Below are 23,728 nucleotides of genomic sequence, written 5' to 3'. Positions count from 1 at the left end.
GTGCAGGGCAGAACTCGACACCCACAAAGGCTCACAGTGGAGAGGGGGACAAGCAAGGAATAAGGCTGGGACTTCTCAGGGAGCTTGGGAAAGGCACTTGAGCATCAGACAGGTTAAGCCTGCCCTATTTGTTGACAATCTTCCATAGTAAGATCCTAGAGGACCCCAAGGGCTCTTTGGGGAGGGGCACATGGAGGTACACCAGTACCTTTCTGGTCAGCACTGAGAGTCCAGGAGGCTAGTATGGAGAACACTGAAAGGGATGACTAATATTTGGGCTCTGTACAAACTTGCTAGGAGTCTCAGGTTTCCTCATTTATACAACGTGATAAAAGATTACTGCCCCCAACACTGGGCTACTGTAAATATTGAAAGATATTCATGAACATCAAAGTGCTTTGTGCATGACCGCTGTTCCAGTTCCCCGTCTATTTATGTCTCTGGGCTTCTCTAATTGACAACAAGAAAAGCCATGGAGAAAGCTCTTTTCCATCATCCTCTTAGTTCAGCAGTGGGTTCTAATACAATCTCATACCAGTTCTGCCAGTGAGTCAATTTTATTCATTTATGAAACACTTCTTTAATACTTACACCTGTGTTAGGTGCTGGAGATACAGAGGGGAGCAGTCAGGGATCTCTAATGTCAGTCTAACTGACTGCGGTGATTAACTCAAGCACTTCCAAACTCCGGAGGGGTGGGGTGGGGTGGGGAGAGGAGTATTATTTATCAAGTCCTCGAACCCCTGCAACTTAAAGCTCATTCTGGTGACAAGAGTTTGGTGAGCTCCAGATCTATCCCTAACAGACAACAACATAAGGAGCCAGCTTATCGTCCTGTGCTGGGGGCGCCTTGCAATGAGCTTCCCCAAATTACAACAGTGACCCCACTACAAGGTGTCTTAAGACTCAGTTGCTCAGTACTGACTGAGCACATGCTGTGTGCCCCACACTATATTACATTCTTAGGACTGCGGAAGAGACGTGAGACGTGGTCTCTGCCATGAAAGGACCCACAATTTAGCTGAGGACACATAAAAGAAAGAGGAAATAATGGGAGACCGATATGTGTGAGGACTTAGGGACCAAGGGTGAGACGAGAGAAAGGAGAGGTCCAAAAACATCAGAGAAGGATTCACACGGGAGATAGGAATTCAGTTGGCCCTACAGGATGAGAGGTGTTGGGGCGACATGATACCTGCAGTGAAGGACACTTCTTCCTGGGACAGCAGTAGGAATGGAAGCCAGACTTCCAGGGAAGCAGCATGGGGTGTGTGCATGTGTGTGTGTGCACGCGCGCTGGATCACAGGGCAGGAATCCATGCTGCTTAGAACAGAGTTTCATGCTCGCTTACAATGGAGGCCAGGGTAAGGAGTTAAGCAGATGTAGAGGCAAGATATGAAGGATCTTGATTCTGGGCAGAAAGTTTATATCCCAGTGGAGATTCTTAGCCAGAGAAGTAGTAGCAGCAAGAAAGTCACAGCTTTCCAAGAGAGGAACTGGTGAGACAGAGTGTTAGATTTAGTGCTCGTCTGTAACTAGGCAATAGCACCAATAGTTAAAACCATTTAATGTCCACTTGTTTACTCCTCGACTCCAGCATCAACAAAACCAGGTTCTACTTTGTACCCAGTATAGGAAGCACTTGAAGGACAACAAGGATTTGCCACTTACCCAGCAAGTGGAGGATGGATGCTGCCATTGCCTTTCCAAGAGCATTCGTGGCTGTGCAGACATAGGTTCCTTCATTTTCAAGGGAAACATTCTGCAACAACAGGGATCCATTGAAAAGCAAGGAAATATTGTCACTCAGAGATCCTCCTTTCTTCAACCAAGTTACATTAGGCTGAGGGACACCTTTGGAATAAAAACAAATATGACAAATGCAAATTCCTTTAAGAACAGGGCCACAGAACCATATGACCAATACCATTTAGCATTTTGACCACCAGTCAGCACATGGGTTTAATCACATACAATAGGAAAAACAGCTCTTTCTATTTCTTTAGCTCCTCTATGGCAGGTGGGGGATGCTGCTGAAACAAAGGGCTTTGGTCTGCTGAGCACTGGATTGTTTTATGTATAGACGTCAAGGAATAGGAGCCAAACAGGGTGGGCTTGCTCTGTATTGGGAAGGAAGAGAAATCTGAAGTTGAGTGGGGGTGACAGGAGAGTGGTTGGAAAAGAGGAGCTGGTCAAGCCAGATGAATGGGGAGGCAGAGACAGAGAGAAATTCCTAGCAGTGGGCTGTCACAAAGAAGGCTTTTGAAAACAAACATATCAAATACAGATCTTTAAGTGGATGGCTGTGCATCTGCAATGCAATGTTCCTCCCTTAGGAGGAAGATAAAATCTTTAGGGAAGTAGATTTTGTTCATCCACACTTTTGTGAAAGAGGATAATTTCAGGAACACAAAGAATGTTGCATTTTAAGTTTGGGTCGATGTAGGGGTGAGCAGAGGGTAAGCAACATGTCTGGACACAGAGAGGAGCGTGAGGAATTGAAAGAATTTCTCCCCCCCACATCTTGAGAAGTCTTAGCAGTTTGCTGGCCTGTGGGATATGAAACTCGGAGGAATCTCATTTGGTTCTTAAGAGCTGGGGCAGCCTCCCACGATGCCTGAGCTCCAGCTAGGTTCCGGTTTTGAAGATGTCCTCTCTTCCTGCAGCACTCCAGCTAGAGACTGTGGCAGACATGGCAAGGCTTTCTGACAAGAAAGAGAGGTCATCGCTCTCATCATGACATCTACAAGGCATCTTACAAGAGGCAAAACACACACTCCGGGAACACCTGGACACGTTGATTCTCACAGGTTTTCCCGACTTCTGGGAAGCAGTCGTTAGCTCTGTCTTACAGCAGAGGAAGCTGATCAAGTCAAAACTAGCCTAGAATCTAAATACCCAGAGATGTGCTAATCACAGGTGCCTATATCTTTTTTGTTGTTTCTTCTGCAGATATAAACACATGGAGAGGTTAAACTTTCCTAAGGTCACCAGCTAGTGAACACTGGGTCTGAGATTCACACCCACACAGTTTGCTCCAGAACTTACCTCTTAACCACAAGGTAGGCAGGTCTTGTATCATTCTTGATAGGCTGATTCCTAGGCATCTTATACTTTTTTATTGCCATAGTAAGCAGGCTCTTTTAAAATATATTTTACAGTTGTTTATTGCTGACAATTAGGGAAGCAACAAACACTCGCATATTTATGTTGTATCCAATCATCTTCCTAAACTTTTCAAATGGTTTTCTAGTTTTTTTAAAGGTAAACAATCATATCACCTATATGTAATGACAATTTTATCTTTTTTCCTATATTTGTACCTATAATTTCTATCAATGATTGTATTGTATTAGCTAATGTCTCTAGAACACTGCTGAAGTATGTTACAGCAGGCAAATTTGTCTTGTTTCCAACTTGAAAGGGAACATTACTAATGTTTCATCCTCAAGCATGTCGTTTGCTTTTGTTTTCTGAATGTTGCTGTCAAATCAAAGAAATTTCCATCTGTTTCCAACTTACATGGAATCTCTAAATCTTTGAGTTAATGTTTAGTTTAATTGGCTTTTTAAAAACTTAAAATATTTAAAGCTATTAATTTTCTTCTAAGTACAGCTTTGACTATATATCTTATACTTTCAAAGGAATAAACCATTACCATTATTTCATTCATTCAAAAATGTTCACAAAGTGCCCATCGTATGTGAGACTCTATGCTGGTGCTAAGGATATGATGTGAACTAAGTTTCCTTAAGAAACTTAATTGTAGAAGCCTTGATTTTGTGGTCCTCTAGGATCTTAAAACGGAAGATTGTAAACAAATGGTGTAGCCTTAACTGTCTGATTTTTGAGCTCCTTCCCCAAGCTCCCTGAGAAGTCATAGCCTTAATTTTTTAATTTTAATTCCCTCCTTTGGAGGGTAACAGAAGATTGCAATAAAAGGAAATAAAGGCTTATGATAAAGGTAAACACTGGATGCCACTGGCACACAAAAGCTGTATTTAACGCAGACTGGAAAGAAGGGGAAGATTCCCACATGAAGCAACGGGCAAGCTAATACTTTAGGACAAGCAGAAACACATCAGGTGAAGGGGGTGGGAGTGGTGGGGAGACTGTTTTAGGTGGAGGGAACAACATGCAGAAAGGCCCTGACACGAAGGAAAATATAGTGCCTCTGGGGAATCATAAGCTGAATTTTTATGACTGGAGCTTAAAGTACATGGAGTAGGAGTGAGGACAGGTGACTGTAGAGGTCAGCAGGTGCCTGTAAAGATGGAAATTTATTATCCATTATAAGGAGTTTGGTGGAATTTATCCTAAAGGAAATAGGAAATGGTTTAACTATTTTAAGCAGTGGTTAAGTATATCAGATTGGTGCCTTAGAAACATCGTTCTGGATGGGACGTAAAATGGGGAAAAGGGAGGCAAGGGTCAATAGGACCAGATAGGTGGTTACTGAAGCGACTGAGGTGAGATGCAAAGGGTCCTGAAACAATGATGGAAGCAGGGGATCTGGAGAGAATAGATGCATTCAGTAAACATTAAAGAAGAAAAACCAATAGGACCTGGTGACTGATGTTATTCGGGGAGTGAAGGAGAAAAAGGACTGAAGGAGGCCATGAAGCTAGAGGGTGGTGCCATTCACTGGAACAGGGACATTAACAGGAAGAGCAGCTGTGCCTGGAGAACAGGAGACGTTCTTGTCAGCATGTCGAGGCCCGAGGGGCAGGCATCTAATTTTTTTTTTTTTTTTTGCTTTGGAAGGTTGGTTTATTTTGACATCGCTCTTGTCTTTAGACTTTACATAACACAGGGAGGTATATTTTGTTTTCTGTTTTTAGATACCAACTTGAAGTACCAACAGGAGAATTTGTAGCGGAAAAAAAATCAAGTATTTGAGGTTTCTGTGAAATACCTATTGTGAAATGTTTATATTTTACAAAAACTACAAATTCAAAATAATAACCAGTAGTAACAGAAGGTTATCTCCTTTCATCTGAGTGTTGATCCACATCTCTTGTTATTCATCACAATTTCTACAGCAAAGGGAGAAAAGGAAGATGAAAGGACAGACTTTGTCAGGGCCATGGTGCAATTTATCAATGTATCAATGTAATTAAGAAATAAAAACACTACTAATGACATTCTATGTTGCCATATCACCAATGTGTCATGAAACCTTAGCACTAGGTATTATTCCAACGTAAGCATGTTCAGAATCAGTTTTCAGCTCATTAGATATTTGTCTTCTGCTCAAATTCCATTGGCTAAACATGAAAATGGAACAAATAAAAGTAAACTGAATACAAGTTGCAATCTGATATCAAGAGGATCAGGCATCTAGTGTAACACACACTCCCAGGAGCCTGTGGGAACACTCTGGGGACAGGACCGGTGGGCGCCATTGCCAAGCTCTCCCTCTGCTGTGCTCCAGAGCCTCAGAATCTCCCAGAAAAGAGCTTTTGCACAAGGCTGCCCTGATTTTAGTGACTGCCGCCCAGCGGATGCCTCTGGATCGCCCGGCTCTGGAGGACAGGGGGGGCCTGTGTTCCTGGTCCCTTGAGATGGTAAGAATTGGTGTCATCCAGAAAAGAGCTCAACTCCTATCTGGCACCTGAGTTTTGTGATTGCTGTCCCAGGACACCTCTGTATCACATGGCTCTAGTGGCTAATGGGGCTTATACTTGTGGGTCCCACAGGATTGGGACCAATGCAGAAAGAGCTCTTAAACAGCAGCCATCCCCCAGGACGCAGCCAGGTGCTCCTTTCCAGGAAGGAGGCCTATTAGCTAAGCATCGTGACTACGCCCGAGGGGCAGGCTTCTGATTAAACAGGCATCTTGGGGATGACTGTGATCCCCTGCGGAGACCTCTGAGGGTGGGAGCTGTCTTCGTGCTCACGTTCTGCCAGGCTCCGTGGCGCCAGTGTTTCCTGGAGCCAAGTGTACATGCATCCGGTGCCCTGGTTTTCACCTCTGGCACCCTGGTGGTTGTTCTTTTTTTTAATTTTTATTTTATATTGGAGTATAGTTGATAAACAAGGTTGTGTTGCTTTCAAGTGTTATAGCAAAGTGATTCAGTTATACATGTACATGTATCTACTCTTTTTTTTTTTTTTTGGGGGGGGTACACCAGGTTCAATCATCTGTTTTTATACACATATCCCCGTATTCCCTCCCTTCCTTGACTCCCCCCCACCTCGAGTCCCCCCCACCCTCCCCGCCCCAGTCCTCTAAGGCATCTTCCATCCTCGAGTTGGACTCCCTTTGTTATACAACAACTTCCCACTGACTATTTTACAGTTGGTAGTATATATATGTCTGTGCTACTCTCTCGCTTCGTCTCAGTTTCCCCTTCACCCCCCGCCCCCTCCTATACCTCGAGTTCTCCAGTCCATTCTCTGTATCTGCATCCTTGTTCTTGTCACTGAGTTCATCAGTACCATTTTTAGATTCCTTATATGTGAGTTAGCATACAATATTTGTCCTTCTCTTTCTGACTTACTTCACTCTTTTTCAAATTCTTTTCCCATTTAGATTGTTACAGAATACTGAGCAGAGTTCCCTGTGCTATACAGTAGGTCCTTGTTGGTCATCTATTTTAAACATAGCAGTGTGTACATGTTGATCTCAAACTCCCTAACTATCCCTTCCTCCCACCCTTACCCCCGCTAACCGTAAGTTCATTCTCCTGGTCTGTGAGTCTGTTTGGGTTTTGTAAATAAGTTCATATGTATCTGGTGCCACCCAGGAGATGCTCCTTGATCTGGTGGCTCTGGTGGCCGGGGGTGGGAGGGGTGGGGCTAGGGACAGGAGTGGGAGGATAGGGAGGTGGTAGGGGTTGGGGGGCTTGCATTCCTGGGTCCCACAGGACTGTGGCAATCAGGGAGATAGCTCTTGGCAGGCTACCACCTCCAGGGCACTGCACAGACAGCGGACCGAAACACACCCCCAGTCTTTCTGAGAAGGAGGGCTCTTTGCTTGTCCTGGAGCTTCGGCCCGAGGGGCTGGCTCCAGGGCTGGCTCACACATAGTGGCCTATGGAGCTGCTTTCAAGCAACGCAGGCTGTGGATGCCCCTTGGCACTCTCCCTCCGCCTTGCTCCAGCTCACCAGTTATCACCCAGAAAAGGAGTTTATACACTGTGTGGAGCCCTGATTTCTGCAACTGCCACCCAGGGCACCCCTCCAAATCTCCTGACTCTGGTGGCCATCAGGGATCGCACTTGCAGTCCCACAGGACTGTACATGTCTGCCTACTTAAAGGAAAAACGGATTCTGAGGGTCTAGCTTCCAGTCAGCCTGAATCGAGGTTCTGAGAGTCTCTCATCTGGAACACTGACAGGTCTTGGCACAACCTAAACCACGAGGAGTTATTAAAAATATACAGTAAGTCCCCTACATACAAACCTTCATGTTGCGAACTGTCAAAGATGCAAACGTGCATTCGCACGTCCAATCATGTAAGTTAGTTCATGTGTCTGGCGTACATTGTCACATGTGTGCATCCTCTACAAGTGGCCGTGCTTTTGTGTACTTTACAGTATTGTGTAGAGTACAGTAGTACAGTATCTTTATTTCAAGCCCAGTTTGTCTGGAAGCATGCGTACAAGCAGCAGTGAGGTAGCTGGTACTACTGTACTTTTCAAGGTCCTGTTGTGTAAGATTAAAAATGTTCGCTCCATTTTTGTGTTTGTTTTTTATGCATTACTTGTGTGAGAAGTCATTACCAACCTACTATAGTGCAGTATGACACAGCCGATTGTGTTAGTTGGGTACCTAGGCTATCTTTGTTGGACGTGCAAACAGATAAAACTTACGGAATGCGCTCTCTGAACGGAACCCATTTGTATGTAGGGCACTTACTGCATTAGGCTGCTTGGACAATCACAAAGGTTAGAGAGACAACCAGAAGCTGAGCCAGAGCTGAATGACAAGGTCATCTCCTGCACGAGGCTACTGCTTCAACACTGGGACAGGCGGTTGCTTCATCTACTGTACAGAAGCCAACACAGAGACATAGAGTGGTTGAAGGGATGAAAAAACAAGACCCATCCACATGGTGCCTACAAGAGACTCCCTTTAGATGTAAGGATATACACAGACTGAAAGTGAAGGCATGCCAAAAGATACTCCATGCAACTAGAAATTAATTTCACGAAGAAACCTGGAAAATCATACAGATGTTGAGACTGAAAGACATGCAACTGAACAACCAATGGATCATCTTGCTTTTCTAGATTTTCTTGACACAGCACATGTGTCCTACCTAAGATTGACCTTGGTGATACAGTAGATGCCTTCATGTGCTTCTTTTAAAATAATTAATTAATTAATTAATTTATAGGCTGCATTGGGTTTTTGTTGCTGCACACAGGCTCTCTCTAGCTGTGGCGAGCAGGGGCTATTCTTTGTTGTTGTGTGCAGGCTCCTCATTGCCGTGCCTTCTCTGGTTGCGGAGAGTGGGCTCTAGGTGTGTGGGCTCCGGTAGTTGTGGCACATGGGCTCAATAGTTGTGGCTCATGGGCTTCGTTGCTCCACGGCATGGGGGATCTTCCTGGAGCAGGGATCGAACCCATGTCCCCTGCATTGGCAGGTGTATTCATCAATTTTTTTAAAGAACTTTTATTGAGATACAGTTAACATACAATAAACTGCATATATTTAGAGTGTATTATTTGGTATCCCAATCTCCCAATTCATTCTGCCCCAACCCTCCCCGCTTTCCCAACTTGGTGTCCATATGTTTTTTCTCTACATCTGTGTCTCTATTTCTGCCTTGCAAACTGGTTGATTTGTACCATTTTTCTATAGTCCACATATACGTGTTAATATACAATATTTATTTTTCTTTTTCTGACTCACTTCACTCTGTATCTAGGTCCACCCATGTCCCTACAAATGTCCCAGTTTCATTACTTTTTACAGCTGAGTAATAGTCCATTGTATATATGTACCACATCTTTTTTATCCATTCATCTCTTGATGGACATTTAGGTTGCTTCCATGTCCTGGCTATTGTAAAGAGTGGGCAGGTGGATTCTTAATCACTGTGCTACCTAGGAAGTCCCCATATATGTGAATTTAAATGATTATTTATTAATTAAAGGAATTCCTCTAAGAAAGGAAGTAATTGCTAAGTAATTCTCTCTTGAGTGACTGAAAATTTTTTTTAAAGCAACACACAAGTTTGAAAATATTTTACAATTTAAGGATCTTCATTAATTCAGACCTACCTCCTGCAGCTAGTCTGAATTAATGGTAGTTTTCTCAAGTTACAAAACCTCTTACAGCAGAGAAGAAAAATGGTGGCGAAGTAGAATGACGTGGAATGCATCCCTCTCCACAGATGCATCAGGAATACACCAAAAGATGCAATAATTCCCACAGAGAACTAGCTGAACACCAGCAAATGACCTCAGACAACAGAAAGGACTGCAAAGATCCCGACATAACTGGGTAGGACAGAGGGGAAAAAAAAGGGAGAAAGAGGAGGAGAAGAAAGGAAAGAGATGGGTCCCACACCCTAGGGTGGGGGGATCTGAAACAGAGGGGAGATTGCCGAATTTGGGGAAACGTCCCTTATCTGACTGGGAAATCCCTTCTCCAACGGGGAATTTCCCTGAGTCAGAAGGGAGGCATTTGGGACTGTTCAAAGAGGGTGAAGCAGCTGAGCTGTGGCAGACAGGAAAGAGTGAGAAATACACAGAGGGTCCGCACCATGGCTCAGCATGTCTGGACTGAGATGTTGATTCACAGCTGAACAGGGTGGGTGGGAGCTAGAACGTGGGAACTGGAGAACTGGTTCAGGGTGAGAAACATTGCTGGCAGTGGGGAGACAGACTGAGAGGACAGGAGGGAAGAAATCCGCAGCGGAGAGTGCCTACCTCAGAAAGCAGCACAGCCATAGTGGCAGCTGGATACTGCTGACTCACAAGCGGGGGGAGGAGCCGTGGGTGTAGCCTCTCTCTCGGTGCCTACGACGGACAAAGGAAGGACCCCTGTGGGTCTGGCTAATGCACTCAGGGATAATAAAGGCCCCCAGGTGGGGCCGGCCTAGAGTGCCTGCAGCCGAGAGCCAAAAGCCCACAGAGTGGCCCAACTCTGGAGGCATTCTGTTTACACCTGAGCTGCTGGCGTCCCTCTGCAACAGGCACTGCCATGGCTGACTGAGCCACTGTGACCCAGGCAGGGCGCCACTGCTCATTCACTCCCAGGGGAAGGAGCCACTAGTGTACTCTCTCTCTCCCCACACACTGGCGCTTATAGATGAACAATAAAGGAAGCTCTGCTGGTCGCAGAATAATACAAAAAGCTCAAGGCAGGTAGAAGGACACTTACAGCTGAGACCCCAAAGAAACAGAAATATTAGTATTAATTCTACTGATCTGGTCCATTCTGGGGTCAGTTCTAGTTTTTTTTTTATTATTATTAATTGCAATCTTAGCCCTAAGGGATCTACACATTTTATAACACTTTGTTTGTTCTATTTTTTATTCTATTTTTATTTTTAGCCTTTTTATATATTTCTATTTCTAGCTAAGTTTTTTGTAGTGCTGACTGTATCTCTCCTACCTTCTTTTCATCTCTATCTTTTACACATTTCTACTTCTTTCTTTTTATTTTCATATTTCCAGTCATTCTACGCTCTTCTGTTGCCCTGTCTTCCATCCTTTTTTAGTTTCTTTTATCTTAATATACTTACAAGCAATATTATCATTCTGCTCTGTTTCCTTGCTTTATTCTCCAGATGACACGCTGCTTTGGTATTTATTATTAAGTTTTGTCTTTATCTTAGTTCTAAGTATATCTGTCTGACTTCATTCTGAGAATCTTCAGTCTGTCTGGTGCTACTCTTGCTCTTTATTATATTTGATACTAGCTTTCAAAATCCCCCTGGATTTGTGTTTGTACGTGTGTGGTGTGTTTTTTGTCTTGTTTTGTTTTTGTTTTGTTCTCTTTTGGTTTTCAATTTCTTTTGGTTTTCTCTTTGATTGTCTGATAGCATACTGGGGTTCTTCTGTTAGGTCTTTCTAGTGTCTTATGCTCAATTGGATTCAGTATTTGGGTGTCTTATACATGTATGTGTTTCCTTGACTTAGTGTTTGTTTGACTCAACACTCTGTCATTAGTCTGGGGCTTGGACAGTCTTCTTTAAACCCCTGTATTCCCAGGACAAGCAACTTCTTAAGTTTGGACTACTCCATCAGAAGTCAAGTAGGAGGCTCTGGGGAGGGAGCACTGAATCCAGGATGCTAGACTACTAGAGAGTCCTCAGACACAGGGAAGATTAGCTGCAGAGAACTCTCACAGAGCCCTGTATCAGAGTCTAAGAATAGGCTTCATCTGACTGTCAGCGACTGCCAGCACTGGACACACCACACTGAACTACAAACAAGACAGGAATACAAACCCACCCATCAGCACACAGACTACCTAAAGCCATATTAACCTCACAGATACCCTAAAACACACCTCCTGACACGGCCCTGTTCATCAGAGAGAAAGGACACAGAGATACACACTGGAAAGCAGACATCAGACACCCCCCCCCCCACCAGGAAGCCTACTCAAGACACTGGACAAACCCCACCACAGGGGACAGAGGGCAGAAACAAGAGGAATTACTACTAGGCAGCACAGGGAAAGGAGACAACAAATCCTATAAATTAGACAAAATGAGAAAACGAAGAAACACCATGCAGGCAGAGGAGCAGGAAAAAAACCCACAAGACCAAATAAATGAAGAGGGAATAGGAAAATTGCATGAAAAAGAATTCAGAGTAATGATAGTAAAGATGATGCAAAATCTCGATAACAAAATACAGAAAATACAAGAAACAGTTAATAAGGACTCAGAAGAACTAAAGAACAAACAAACAGTAATGGACAACAAAATAACTGAAATTAAAAATACTCCAGATGGTATAAACAGCAGAATAACTGAGGCAGAAGAACGAACAAGTGAGTTGGAAGATAGAATGGGGGAAATAACTACCACAAATCAGGAGAAAGAAAAAAGAATAAGAAGAATGGAAGACAGTCTCAGAGACCTTGGTGACAATATTAAGCGCACCAACATTAGAATCATATGCATCCCAGAAGAAGAAGAAAAACAGAAAGGGTCTGAGAAAATATTTCAAGAGGTTATAGTGGAAAACTTCCCCAACATGGGAAAGGAAATAATTAATCACATCCAAGAGCACAGAGAGTCCCATACAGATAAACCCAAGGAGAAATACACTAAGGCACATATTAATCAAACTAATGACAATTAAACACAAAGAAAAATATTAAAAGCAGCAAGAGAAAAGCAACAAACAACATATAAGGGAAAACCCATAAGGATAACAGCTGACCTTTCTACAGAAACTCTGCAGGCCAGAAGGGAATGGCAGGATATACTGAAAGTCCTGAAACAGAAAAACCTACAGCCAAGAATACTCTACCCAGCAAGAATCTCATTCAGATTTGACGGAGAAATCAAAAGCTTTACAGACAAGCAAAAGTTAAGAGAATTCAGCACCACCAAACCAGCCTTACAACAAGTGCTAAAGGAACTTCTCTAAGTAGGAAACACAAGAGAAGGAAAAGACCTACAAAAACAAACCCAAAACAATTAAGAAAATGGTAATGGGAACATACATGTCAATAATCACCTTAAATGTAAATGGATTAAATACTCCAACCAAAAGACACAGACTGGCTGAATGGATACAAAAATGGATACATACTGCCTACAAGAAACCCACTTCAGACCAAGGGATACATATAGACTGAAAGTAAAGGGATGGAAAAAGATATTCCATGCAAATGGCAGTCAAAAGAAAGCTGGAGTAGCAATACTCATAACAGACAAATTAGACTTTAAAGTAAAGAATATTACAAGAGACAAGGAAGGACATTACATAATGATCAAGGGATCAATCCAAGAAGAACATATTACAATTGTAAATATCTATGCCCCCAACATAGGAGCACCTCAATACATAAGGCAAATACTAACAGCCATAAAAGGGGACATCGACAGTAACACAATAATAGTAGGAGACTTTAACACCCCACTTACATCAATGGACAGGTCATCCAAACAGAAAATAAATAAGGATACACAAGCTTTAAATGACACATTAGACCATCTTGACTTAATTGATCTTTATAGGACATTCCTTCCAAAAACTACAGAATACACATTCTTCTCAAGTGCACACAGAACATTCTCCAGGATAGATCACATATTGGGTCACAAATCAAGCCTTGGTAAATTCAAGAAAACTGAAAACATACCAAGCATTTTCTCTGACCACACCGTCATTAGACTATATATCAATTACAGGAAAAAAAACTATAAAAAATACAAACACATGGAGACTAAACAATATGCTATTAAACAACCAAGAAATCATTAAAGAAACCAAAGAGGAAATCAAAAAATATCTAGAAACAAATGACAGTGAAAACACAACAACCCAAACCTATGGGATGCAGCAAAAGCATTTCTAAGAGGGAAGTGTATAGCAATACAATCCTACCTCAAGAAAGAAGAAAAATCTAGAATACACAACCTAACTTTACACCTAAAACAACTAGAGAAAGAAGAACAAAAAAACCCCAAAGTGAGCAGAAAGAAAGAAATCATAAAGATCAGATCAGAAATAAATGAAAAAGAAAGGAAGGAAACAAAAGCAAAGATCAATGAAACTAAAAGCTGGTTCTTTGAGAAGATAAACAAAATTGATAAACCATTAGCCAGACTCATCAGGAAAAAAAGGGAGAAGACACAAATCAACAGACTTAGAAATGAAAAAGGAGAAGTAACAATGGACACCACAGAAATACAAAACATCATGAGAGACTACTACAAAGAACTATATGCCAATAAATTGGATAACCTGGAAGAAATGGATACATTCTTAGAAAAATACAATCTTCCAAGAATGAACCAGGAAGAAATAAAAACTATGAACAGACCAATCACAAGTATGGAAATTGAGACTGTGATTAAAAATCTCCCAACACACAAAAGCCCAGGATCAGATGGATTCACAGCCAAATTCTATCAAACATTTAGAGAAGTGCTAACACCCATCATTCTCAAAGTCTTCCAAAATATAGCAGAAGAAGGAACTCTCTCCAATTCATTCTACGAGGCCACCATCACCCTGATACCAAAACCAGGCAAAGATGTCACACAAAAAAAGAAAATTACAGACCAATATCACTGACCAATATAGATGCAAAAGTCCTCAACAAAATACTAGCTAACAGAATCCAACAGCACATTAAAAAAATCATACACCATGATCAAGTGGGGTTTATCCCTGGGATGCAAGGATTCTTCAATATACGCAAATCAATCAATGTGATACATCATATCAACAAACTGAAGGATAAAAACCATATGATCAACTCAATAGACGCAGAAAAAGCTTTTGACAAAGTTCAACATCCATTTACGATAAAAGCTCTCCAGAAAATGGGCACAGAAGGAAATTACCTCAACATAATAAAAGCCATATATGAGAAACCAAAAGCCAACATTGTTCTCAATGGGGAAAGACTGAAAGAATTCCCTCTAAGAACAGGAACAAGACAAGGATGTCCACTCTCACCATTATTATTCAACATAGTTTTGGAAGTTTTAGCCACAGCACTCAGAGAAGAAAAAGAAATAAAAGGAATCCAAATGGGAAAAGAAGAAGTAAAATTGTCACTCTTTGCAGATGACATGATATTATATATAGAAAACCCTAAAGACTCTACCAGAAAACTGCTAGCACTAATTGATGAATTTAGTAAAGTAGCAGGATACAAAATTAATGCACAGAAATCTCTTGCATTCCTATACACTAACAACGGAAGAGCAGAAAGAGAAATTAAGGAAACTCTCCCATTTACCATTGCAACAAAAAGAATCAAATACCTAGGAATAAACCTGCCTAAGGAGGCAAAAAGATCTGTATGCAGAAAACTTTAAGGCACTGATGAAAGAAATCAAAGATGACACAAACAGATGGAGGGATATACCATGTTCCTGGATTGGAAGAATCAACATAGTGAAAATGACTGTACTACCCAAAGCAATTTACAGATTCAGTGCAATCCCGATCAAATTACCAATGGCATTTTTCACAGAACTAGAGCAAGAAATCTTACGATTTGTATGGAAATGCAAAAGACCCCGAATAGCCAAAGCAATCTTGAGAAGGAAAAATGGAGTTGGTGGAATGAGGCTTCCTGACTTCAAACTATACTACAAGGCCATAGTGATCAAGACAGTATGGTACTGGCACAAAAATGGAAAGGAAGACCAATGGAATAGAATAGAGAACTCAGAGGTAAGCCCAAACACATATGGGCAGCTTATCTTTGACAAAGGAGGCACGAATATACAATGGAAAAAAGACAGCCTCTTCAATAAGTGGTGCTGGGAAAATTGGACAGCAACATGTAAAAGGATGAAATTAGAACACTTCCTAACACCATACACAAAAATAAACTCCAAATGGATATAAGGCCTCAATGGAAGGCCAGACACTATAAAACTGCTAGAGGAAAACATAGGCAGAACACTCTATGACATCCATCAAAGCAAGATCCTTTTTGACCCACCTCCTAGAATTATGGAAATAAAAGCAAGAATAAACAAATGGGACCTCATGAAACTTAAAAGCTTTTGCACAGCAAAAGAAACCATAAACAAGACTAGAAGGCAACCCTCAGAATGGGAAATTATAGTTGCCTACGAAACAACGGACAAAGGATTAACCTCCAAAATATACAAGCAGCTCATGCAGCTTAATACCAAAAAAGCAAATAACCCAATCCACAAATGGGCAGAAGACCTAAATAGACATTTCTCCAAAGAAGACATACAGATGGCCAACAAACACATGAAAAGATGCTCAACATCACTCATCATCAGAGAAATGCAAGTCAAAGCCACAATGAGGTATCACCTCACACCGATCAGAATGGCCATCATCAAAGAATCTGGAAACAACAAATGTTGGAGAGGGTGTGGAGAAAAGGGAACTCTCCTGCACTGTTGGTGGGAATGTAAGTTGGTACAGCCACTATGGAAAACAGTTTGGAGGTTCCTTAAAAAACTACAAATAGAACTACCATATGATTCAGTAATTCCACTACTGGGCATATACCCAGAGAAAACCATAATCCCAAAAGAAACATGTACCGTAATGTTCACTGCAGCACTATTTACAATAGCCAGGACATGGAAGCAACCGAAATGCCCACCAACAAATGAACGGATAAAGAAGATGTGGCATATATATGCAATGGAATATTACTCAGCTATAAAAAGGAATGAAATGGTGCTATATGTAATGAGGTGGATAGACCTAGAGTCTGTCATACAGAGTGAAGTAAGTCAGAAAGAGAAAGACAAATATTGTATGCTAACTCATATATACAGAATCTAAAAAAAAAAAAAAAATGGTACTGATGAACCCAGTGACAGGGCAAGAATAAGAATGCAGATGCAGAGAATGGACTGGAGGACATGGGGTTGGGGGGGCAGGGGGTGAAGGGGAAGCTGGGATGAAGTGAGAGAGTAGCATAGATATATTTACACTACCAACTGTAAAATAGATAGCTAGTGGGAAGTTGCTGTATAACAAAGGGAGATCAACTCGATGAGGGGTGATTCCTAGGAGGGCCGGGATGGGGAGGGTGGGGAGGAGTCATGGGAGGGAGGGGATATAGGGATATGTGTATAAATACAGCTGATTCACTTTGGTGTAGCCCATAAGCTGGTACAAGAGTGTCAAGAAATTATATTCCAATAAAGAGCTTAAAAAAAAAAACCTCTTACAGTGAGAGACCTTGAGGCACTGTAGATGCATTGACTTATTCATTACGCCTCCATGGTAAAAAGCCACAGTGTTGTCGATTCTAAGAGGAAAAGAGGTGAACTAAAAGCCCTTCAGCTGGTTAAATAAGCCACGCAGGGCCCTCAGGGAAGAGCACTCCAGGCAGAGGTAACAGCTCACGCCTCAGCCCTGAAGCCCCATTGTTTTTTTTTTTTTTTTTGGTGCATGGGCTTAGTCGCTCCACGGCATGTGGGATCTTCCTGGAGCAGGGATCAAACCTGTGTCCTCTGCATTGGCAGGTGAATTCCCAACCACTGTGCCACCTAGGAAGCCCCTGAAGTCCCATTCTTAACATGGGGTGCAGGAACCTCATACTGGTCCATAGATGGAATTCAGGGGTCTGCCTTTCCACTCACTCTGGCTGAGATTTAGCATTTCCATCAACTATGAACATAAGCAACAAACCAAGGTAGCAAGCAGTACCTTTGACTTTGCAGCCAATGGCTATCATGGATATTTTAATATCACATGATAATTGTTATACACCTCTCACAATATCTTCTATATCATCACTTCTTCAAAACTATGGCATTTATTGAACTAGTGTTAGGTTTTAAATTGAATGCATTAGTAAAGAAGCATATAAATTATTAGATTACATACTTGCTTTATTAATATTGTGATATCTGTATTTTGATAATTGTGTTTCTTTATAATATATATTCTGCATCTGAAAATACTACTTTGAGAAGCAGTCCCCTAAGCTTCAACAGATTAGAGTTCAGGGCATGTTTCTCTTATTTTGGAAAAATATAAAAAAATCCTGTGGCTTCAGGGATGTGAGCAAAGGAAGTATAGTAGCAGACAAGGTCAGAGAAGTGGCAGGTCAGGTGGGGGCCCAGATCATAGTCTTATAGGTCATTGTAAGGCTTTGGTGTTTATTCTAATGGCTTTGAAAAATGGTATGATCTAACGTATGTTTTTAAAGGATGACTTTGACTGCTGTGTTGAGACCAGATTGTAGGGGGCAAGGGTAGAGAGGAAGACCAGTGAGGAAGCTGTGACTACAATCCAGCCTAGAGTTGATGGTGTTTTGGACCAGCTTGGTAACAGCTGAAGTGGTGAGAAATGTTCAGATTCTGGATATATCTTGAAGAATTTCAAAATATATTTTGATATATATTGATATATATATGATATATATATATGATTATGTATATATCTATTTTTTGATATATTTTGAAGACTTTCACTGGGGAATGGGGGGTTGATGGATAGAGGGGTGTGTCAGAGAGAAAAGCAGGTCAAAAATGATGTCAAGATTTTAGGCTCAAGCAACTGAAATAGAGGCACTGCCATTCTCTGAGACTGAAAAAAAAAACTCCATGAAGAAGCAATTTTGGGAGCACACCTCAGGCATTCAGTTATGGAAAAATTAGGTTTGAAATATCTGATATGCACCAGGAGATGCCGAACAGGCACTGGGCTCTGTTCACCTAGAGCTTGGAGGAAAGATCTGGGCTGGAAATACAAACCTAGGAGTTGTCAGCATAGGGATGACATTTGAATTCTTGAGCATGAATGAGATGAATGAGGGAGTGAATACAGCCAGAGAGCAGAAAGCGTCTGAGGACTAGTTCTGAGGTACCTCAACTCACAGATCAGAGACATGAGGCAAAGCCAGCAGAGGAGGCTGAAAAGGAACAGGTGATACGGTGGGTGTAGAACTGGGAGATTGGTTTCCCAGAAACTGAGAAGAAAGTATTTCACAAAGGAAGGAATAAGCAATTGTCAAACGCATCCACTGTCAAAGGGCAAATAAAAGGTCTGAGGATTGACCACTGAATTAATGCACAGTCTTCCACGGCAGGCCCATCGGTCACCTTGACGACAGCTCTGAAGGTTGAGTGGTGTGGATAAACCTGGCTGGAGTGAGCTCAAGAGAAGATGAGGGGAGATGAAATTGGAGACAGTACAAACTACCCTTGGGGCGTTTTGCTGTGATGGAAACCAAGGAATGAGGCAGTAGCTGGAGGGGGAGTGGAGTCAAGGGCAGGCTATTTAAAGATGGCTTCACTCACCTGGAATTTGCAAAATCTTCCTAACTGCTCTCCCTGCTCCCACACTTGCCTTCCTTTCACTCTGATTCCCCACAGTCTATTTTCAACATGGTAGCCAGAGTGTTTCTCCTAAAATGTCAGTCAGATCATGTCATCTCTCCAACAGCTTCCATATCATTCAGAATAAAAAACAAAGTGCTTATGACCGCTTATATGGCCCTATGTGATCTGCCCCTATTATGTCAAAATACGGGAAAAAAAAAAAAAAAAAAAACGCTGAGAGCCAGAGAGAGACAAATTCTTGATGAAATCATTTATGTTCCTGGATCCAGATGTGTTCACAGTTAGCTGCAGCGTAGGACTTTTCAGCTTCTTGAGCCAGTAACTCCTCTGTTTTTCTTAAGCTAGTTCAAGGTGGTTCTCTGATCCTTGTCACCGTAGGCACCTGGACTAAAAACTCAGGTATGAAAACAACCCAGATGGCCAAATGGCACACCAGCATGCACTTCTGGGAACAAACTGGCATCATCGCGTTCCAAAAGAAAATGTCGGAAATATGAAGTTTGCAATGAGGAGAGAGAGAGACCACACCAGAATATGGCCCAAGTTCTTCCTCCTCACTCTACAAAACTAACCCAGCCAAGTTCATCAGCTTTTAAGAGCACAGTGATAATTCCTATGCTGACAATGCTGACATCTTCCTGTCCAACCTGAACCTCTCCCTCGAGTTCAAAACCAACAGCTCCCAGACGTCTCCCATCCACGAATCCCAAAGTCCCATAGCAAATTCCTTCTCTTCCTCCTCTCACCTCCTCGTAGGGTTGTTCTGCATCATCATTTCAGCGCCCCATCTATGCAACCTCCCCACCTCGGAGCCTTAGAGCCATGCCCTGATCTCGCCCCTTCATCCTCCAAGTTCCATTTGCCACCAAATTTTTTTTTTTTTTGGGGGGGTACATCAGGTTCAATCATCTGTTTTTATACACATATCCCCGTATTCCCTCCCTTCCTTGACTCCCCCCCCTCGATGCCACCAAGTTTTAAAAAAAGCACTTCCAACTTAGGATGCTCTTGGATCATTTCCTCTTCTCCATTCTCATGGTCACTGCTGTGGCTCAGGGCCAGAGTTCTTGCCTTAGTTACTGAAACAACCTCTTAGCTGGATTCCCTACTTCCCAACAATTCTTTTTTGTTTTAATTGTTATTGGAATATAGTTGATTTACAACGTTGTGTTAGTTTCAGGTGTACAGCAAAGTGAAACAGTTATACATGTACATATACCCACTCTTCTTCAGATTCTTTTCCCATATAAGTCATTATAGAGTATTGAGGACCTCCTACACTGTTGGTGGGAATGTAAATTGGTACAACCATTATGAAGAACAGTATGGAGGGTCCTAAAAAACTAATTATACAACTACCGTATGATCCAGCAAGCCCACTCCTGGGCCAACAACCCTTTATGCAAAGTTAGAGGGAGCAAAGTGCTGGGCCCTGACTGCCTTCCGAAGCTCGTGGCCCTGGCATCGTCAGTTCTGCATCACTTAGCTCCAGCCAGACTCCTAGCCTCACCTCCCAACCCTCCTGCCATGTCCCTCCTTCCACAGACCTCACCCTGTAGCCAATCCTGAGTCCTGCAGCAAGCCTGCCCTTGCCTGCCAGCTGCCCTCGCTCATGCTCTTCATGCTGGAATGTTCCTGCCTTCTCACCTTCATGGGCCTGTTCACACCCCCTGGGAAGCCCCCACGGACCTCCCACACTGAGCTGCTTGTCTGCTCCTCCCCGTTCCTATCGTGTTCTATTTGTGCTGACACCATCACACTGAACGTGAGGTCATGGTCAGAACTGCGTCTTTCTGGGAGTTCCTCGCTGTCAGCTGGGCATGCAGGAGGTGCACGGTAAGAGGGTGTTGAATTCAAAGAATTCAGGGCTCTTGTCATGGACTGGATGTTCATGCCTCGTTCCCCCACCCCCACCCCCAAACTGATACGTTGAAGCCCTAACTCCCGATAGGCTGGCATTTGGAAATGGGGCTTTGGGAAGGTAATAAGGTTTAGATGAGTTCATGAGGGTGCGTCTCCCATGATGGGAGCAGTACTCTCATAAGAAGAGGAAGAGACCAGAGATCTCTCTGTCCCTCCATCATGTGAGGAAACAGTGAGAAGACAGCCATCTGAAAGCCCAGAGGAACTCTCACCAAGCCTGCAGGCACCTTGACCTTGGACTTCCTAGCCTCCATCACTGTGAGAAAGAAATGTCTTGTTTTAGCCACCCAGTCTACTGTACTTTGGTATAACAGCCTAAGCTAAGACAGCTGTAGAGGTGAACTGGACTTTGGGGGTGTTGCCTGTCATGGGGCTCACTTGTCCTCAAGGCCTTAGGAAACGGGTTCTTCTGCGTTTACGCCCCTGGCTGGCTGAGCCCTAAGGGAAAGATGTCACCTTAGAGCACCTAGCAGGGCGTGGTCTCAATTCCTGCTGTGCCGTCCTGCTCTGGCCCCCCAGCTCATAATGACCAGGCTCCACTGGCTACCTGGGGCACCAGACAATCTCCAGAGCCCCTCCGCAGATCAGCCAACCCAAAATCCGAGCTGCAGGTCATTCCACAAGAGGGATGAGCGCCCATTTCAGGGTGCTGCCTGAAGACATCCCACCTCAGTGATCCTGAAACGCAGAGCAGGGCTGGTGAGGCTGATGGTGTGAACGCTGTGCTCAGGAATTCTGGGGTTCACTTCAGCAGAACCTACTATACAGCAGAAATGTCTTAAAAAAGGAAAATCTCCGGCATGATTTTTTGGAGTCCATTTTGGTCACTAGTTCTTCTGATTCTCTATCACTTTCCAGTTGCTTTCAGTCTCCCGTGCCTGTGCTTACATCACGTGGTGCAGGGGATGACCCCCCTGCCACTCAGACTGTCCCCCCAGCAACAATCCCCTGCACCTTTACGCACACAAGAATCCACCCGTCCACCCACCGAATGCTCTGGAAGTGCCCACCATGTGCCCCCTCTCCTCTAGGTGCTGGGGTCCTAGCTGTGCTGGAATGCTGAACAGCAGCTTCTCCCACCATTAGGCTTTCAGCAGAGTACGGGAGGGTAAGACTTCTCTCAGGAGTCTGCCTCTTTTTCCAGCAATCTAAGAAGACACACTTTATGGGCCTCTAACTTCGTATGAGGCCTCAGGCAACCATCAGACAGTAAGTTTCCTCAGAGCTGAGACATGTGGATTCACCCCAGGAACCCCAGAGCAGTGGCTTACACACAGCAGGCATGTTGAAGCAAATGGAATGGAATGAACTACAGGTCGGAGAAATTGTCCTGTTCTACACTATATAACTCTGGTTGTCTTTTTTTTTTTTTTAAGCTTTAGAGCTCTTTCATCTTTTAAAAAATATTTATTATTTATTTATTTTTATTTTTCGACTACATTGGGTCTTAGTTGCAGCACATAGGCTCTTTTTTTTGTCCACTTTAATTATTTTTTTGACCTTTATTGGAGTATAATAGCTTTACACTGTTGTGCCAGTTTCTGTTGTACAACAAAGCAAATCAACTGTACTTACATGTATATCCCCATACCCCCTCTCTCTTGAGCCTCCCTCCCGAGCATCCCTCCCACCCTCCCTATCCCACCCTTCTAGGTCATCAGCAATCATCGAGTTCATCTCCCTTGCACAGATTCTTTGTCGTGGCGTGCGGGCTTCTCTCTAGTTGTGACACATGGGCTTCTCTTTAATTGTGGCACACAGGCTCAGTAGTTGTGGCTCACAGGCTTAGTTGCCCCGAGGCATGTGGGATCTTAGTTCCCTGACCAGGGATCGAACCCAGTCCCCTGCATTGGAAAGCAGATTCTTAACCACTGCACAACTGGGGAAGTCCCTCTGGTTGTCTTCTAAAGAGGGTGATGTTTCTCCTTTAGAACATCTTGGAAGGTTTAGAGACATGCATTTGTAGGCAGGGGCTGCATAAGAGGGAGAGAAGAAGCTAGAGTTCCTACGGCGATCCCAGGAGGTTAGGGGTGAGGAGAGGAAGGCTGAGAGTGAGGGAGAACGGGGAGCAGAAGGGCTGAGTGATGACATGCCTTTGCCTTGATTCCTGACTCTTAAGCCTTGCTTGAAAAATTTGCCCAACGCTTGGTATTAATGGATGTCTTACGATGAGCAGAAACCAGTCAAGGAAGTGACTTTTGCATCCTTGGACAATGGAGGGCCAAAAAGAGTCCATACCAGGTCGGTGCAAGAAAGAGTGAGAAGCAGAGGGTCCAGGGCAGTGTAAGCCCCCAAGAAATATCAGAAGTCAGTTTCAGAAGGCTTTGGAACCTCCAAACCCTGGAACTGACAGGGGTCAGAGACAATTACACTTCAAACCTAAACCTCAACATGGCAAGGGTACGATACTGAGTTTACAGAGATAGTGATATGCTACATAGATAAGGAATTTCAAAAAACAAAACAAAACTTGGCAAGTTTTAGATGTAAAAGGGGAGACAAAGGTCTCCAGTGCTGAGGAAAGGATCTGACCCTGCAACTCAACATCTAGAGCATCACTGCACACGTGAATGTTTTCAAAGAACTGCGGAGGCCAGAGGAAACTCAGGAGGAATGGTCTTTCAAGTCTACACATGTTTGCTCTGTTGCAACAGCTATAAAATGTCAGAAATAGTTTAAACTTATTTATCTAACCTCAAAGATAGGCTATTTCCCCCAAGACATACAGCTCTGACATATTGAATGCTCTGTTCCCACAATGCTGAAATCATTTTTGGAAGGCAAAGGTTATGGAAAAAAAGTTCAGATCTGGAGGGATTGTGAAAGATGTGTTGCAAACAAGTCTGCACCTC

General features: G+C 43.1%; 1 protein-coding gene across 1 annotated transcript in view; it reads right to left on the bottom strand.

Annotated features, from left to right (window-relative positions):
• The window catches only part of LOC130844513 (ADAMTS-like protein 3), a 29,433-nt gene extending 8,587 nt beyond the window's left edge, over positions 1 to 20,846 (bottom strand). Inside the window, exons 1-3 of the mRNA XM_057720725.1 lie at positions 20,506 to 20,846; positions 16,833 to 16,912; positions 1,673 to 1,855 (exon numbers count right to left, since the gene is read on the bottom strand). Coding sequence (XP_057576708.1) covers positions 1,673 to 1,855; positions 16,833 to 16,912; positions 20,506 to 20,846 — 604 coding nt within the window. The remainder of the gene's footprint in view (positions 1 to 1,672; positions 1,856 to 16,832; positions 16,913 to 20,505) is intronic.
• Between the last annotated feature and the right edge of the window lie 2,882 nt (positions 20,847 to 23,728).

This window comes from Hippopotamus amphibius, chromosome 2 (genome assembly GCF_030028045.1).
Source record: "Hippopotamus amphibius kiboko isolate mHipAmp2 chromosome 2, mHipAmp2.hap2, whole genome shotgun sequence".
In the NCBI taxonomy this organism is placed as follows: Eukaryota; Metazoa; Chordata; class Mammalia; order Artiodactyla; family Hippopotamidae; genus Hippopotamus; species Hippopotamus amphibius.
This window is presented reverse-complemented; position numbering and strand designations above follow the sequence as displayed.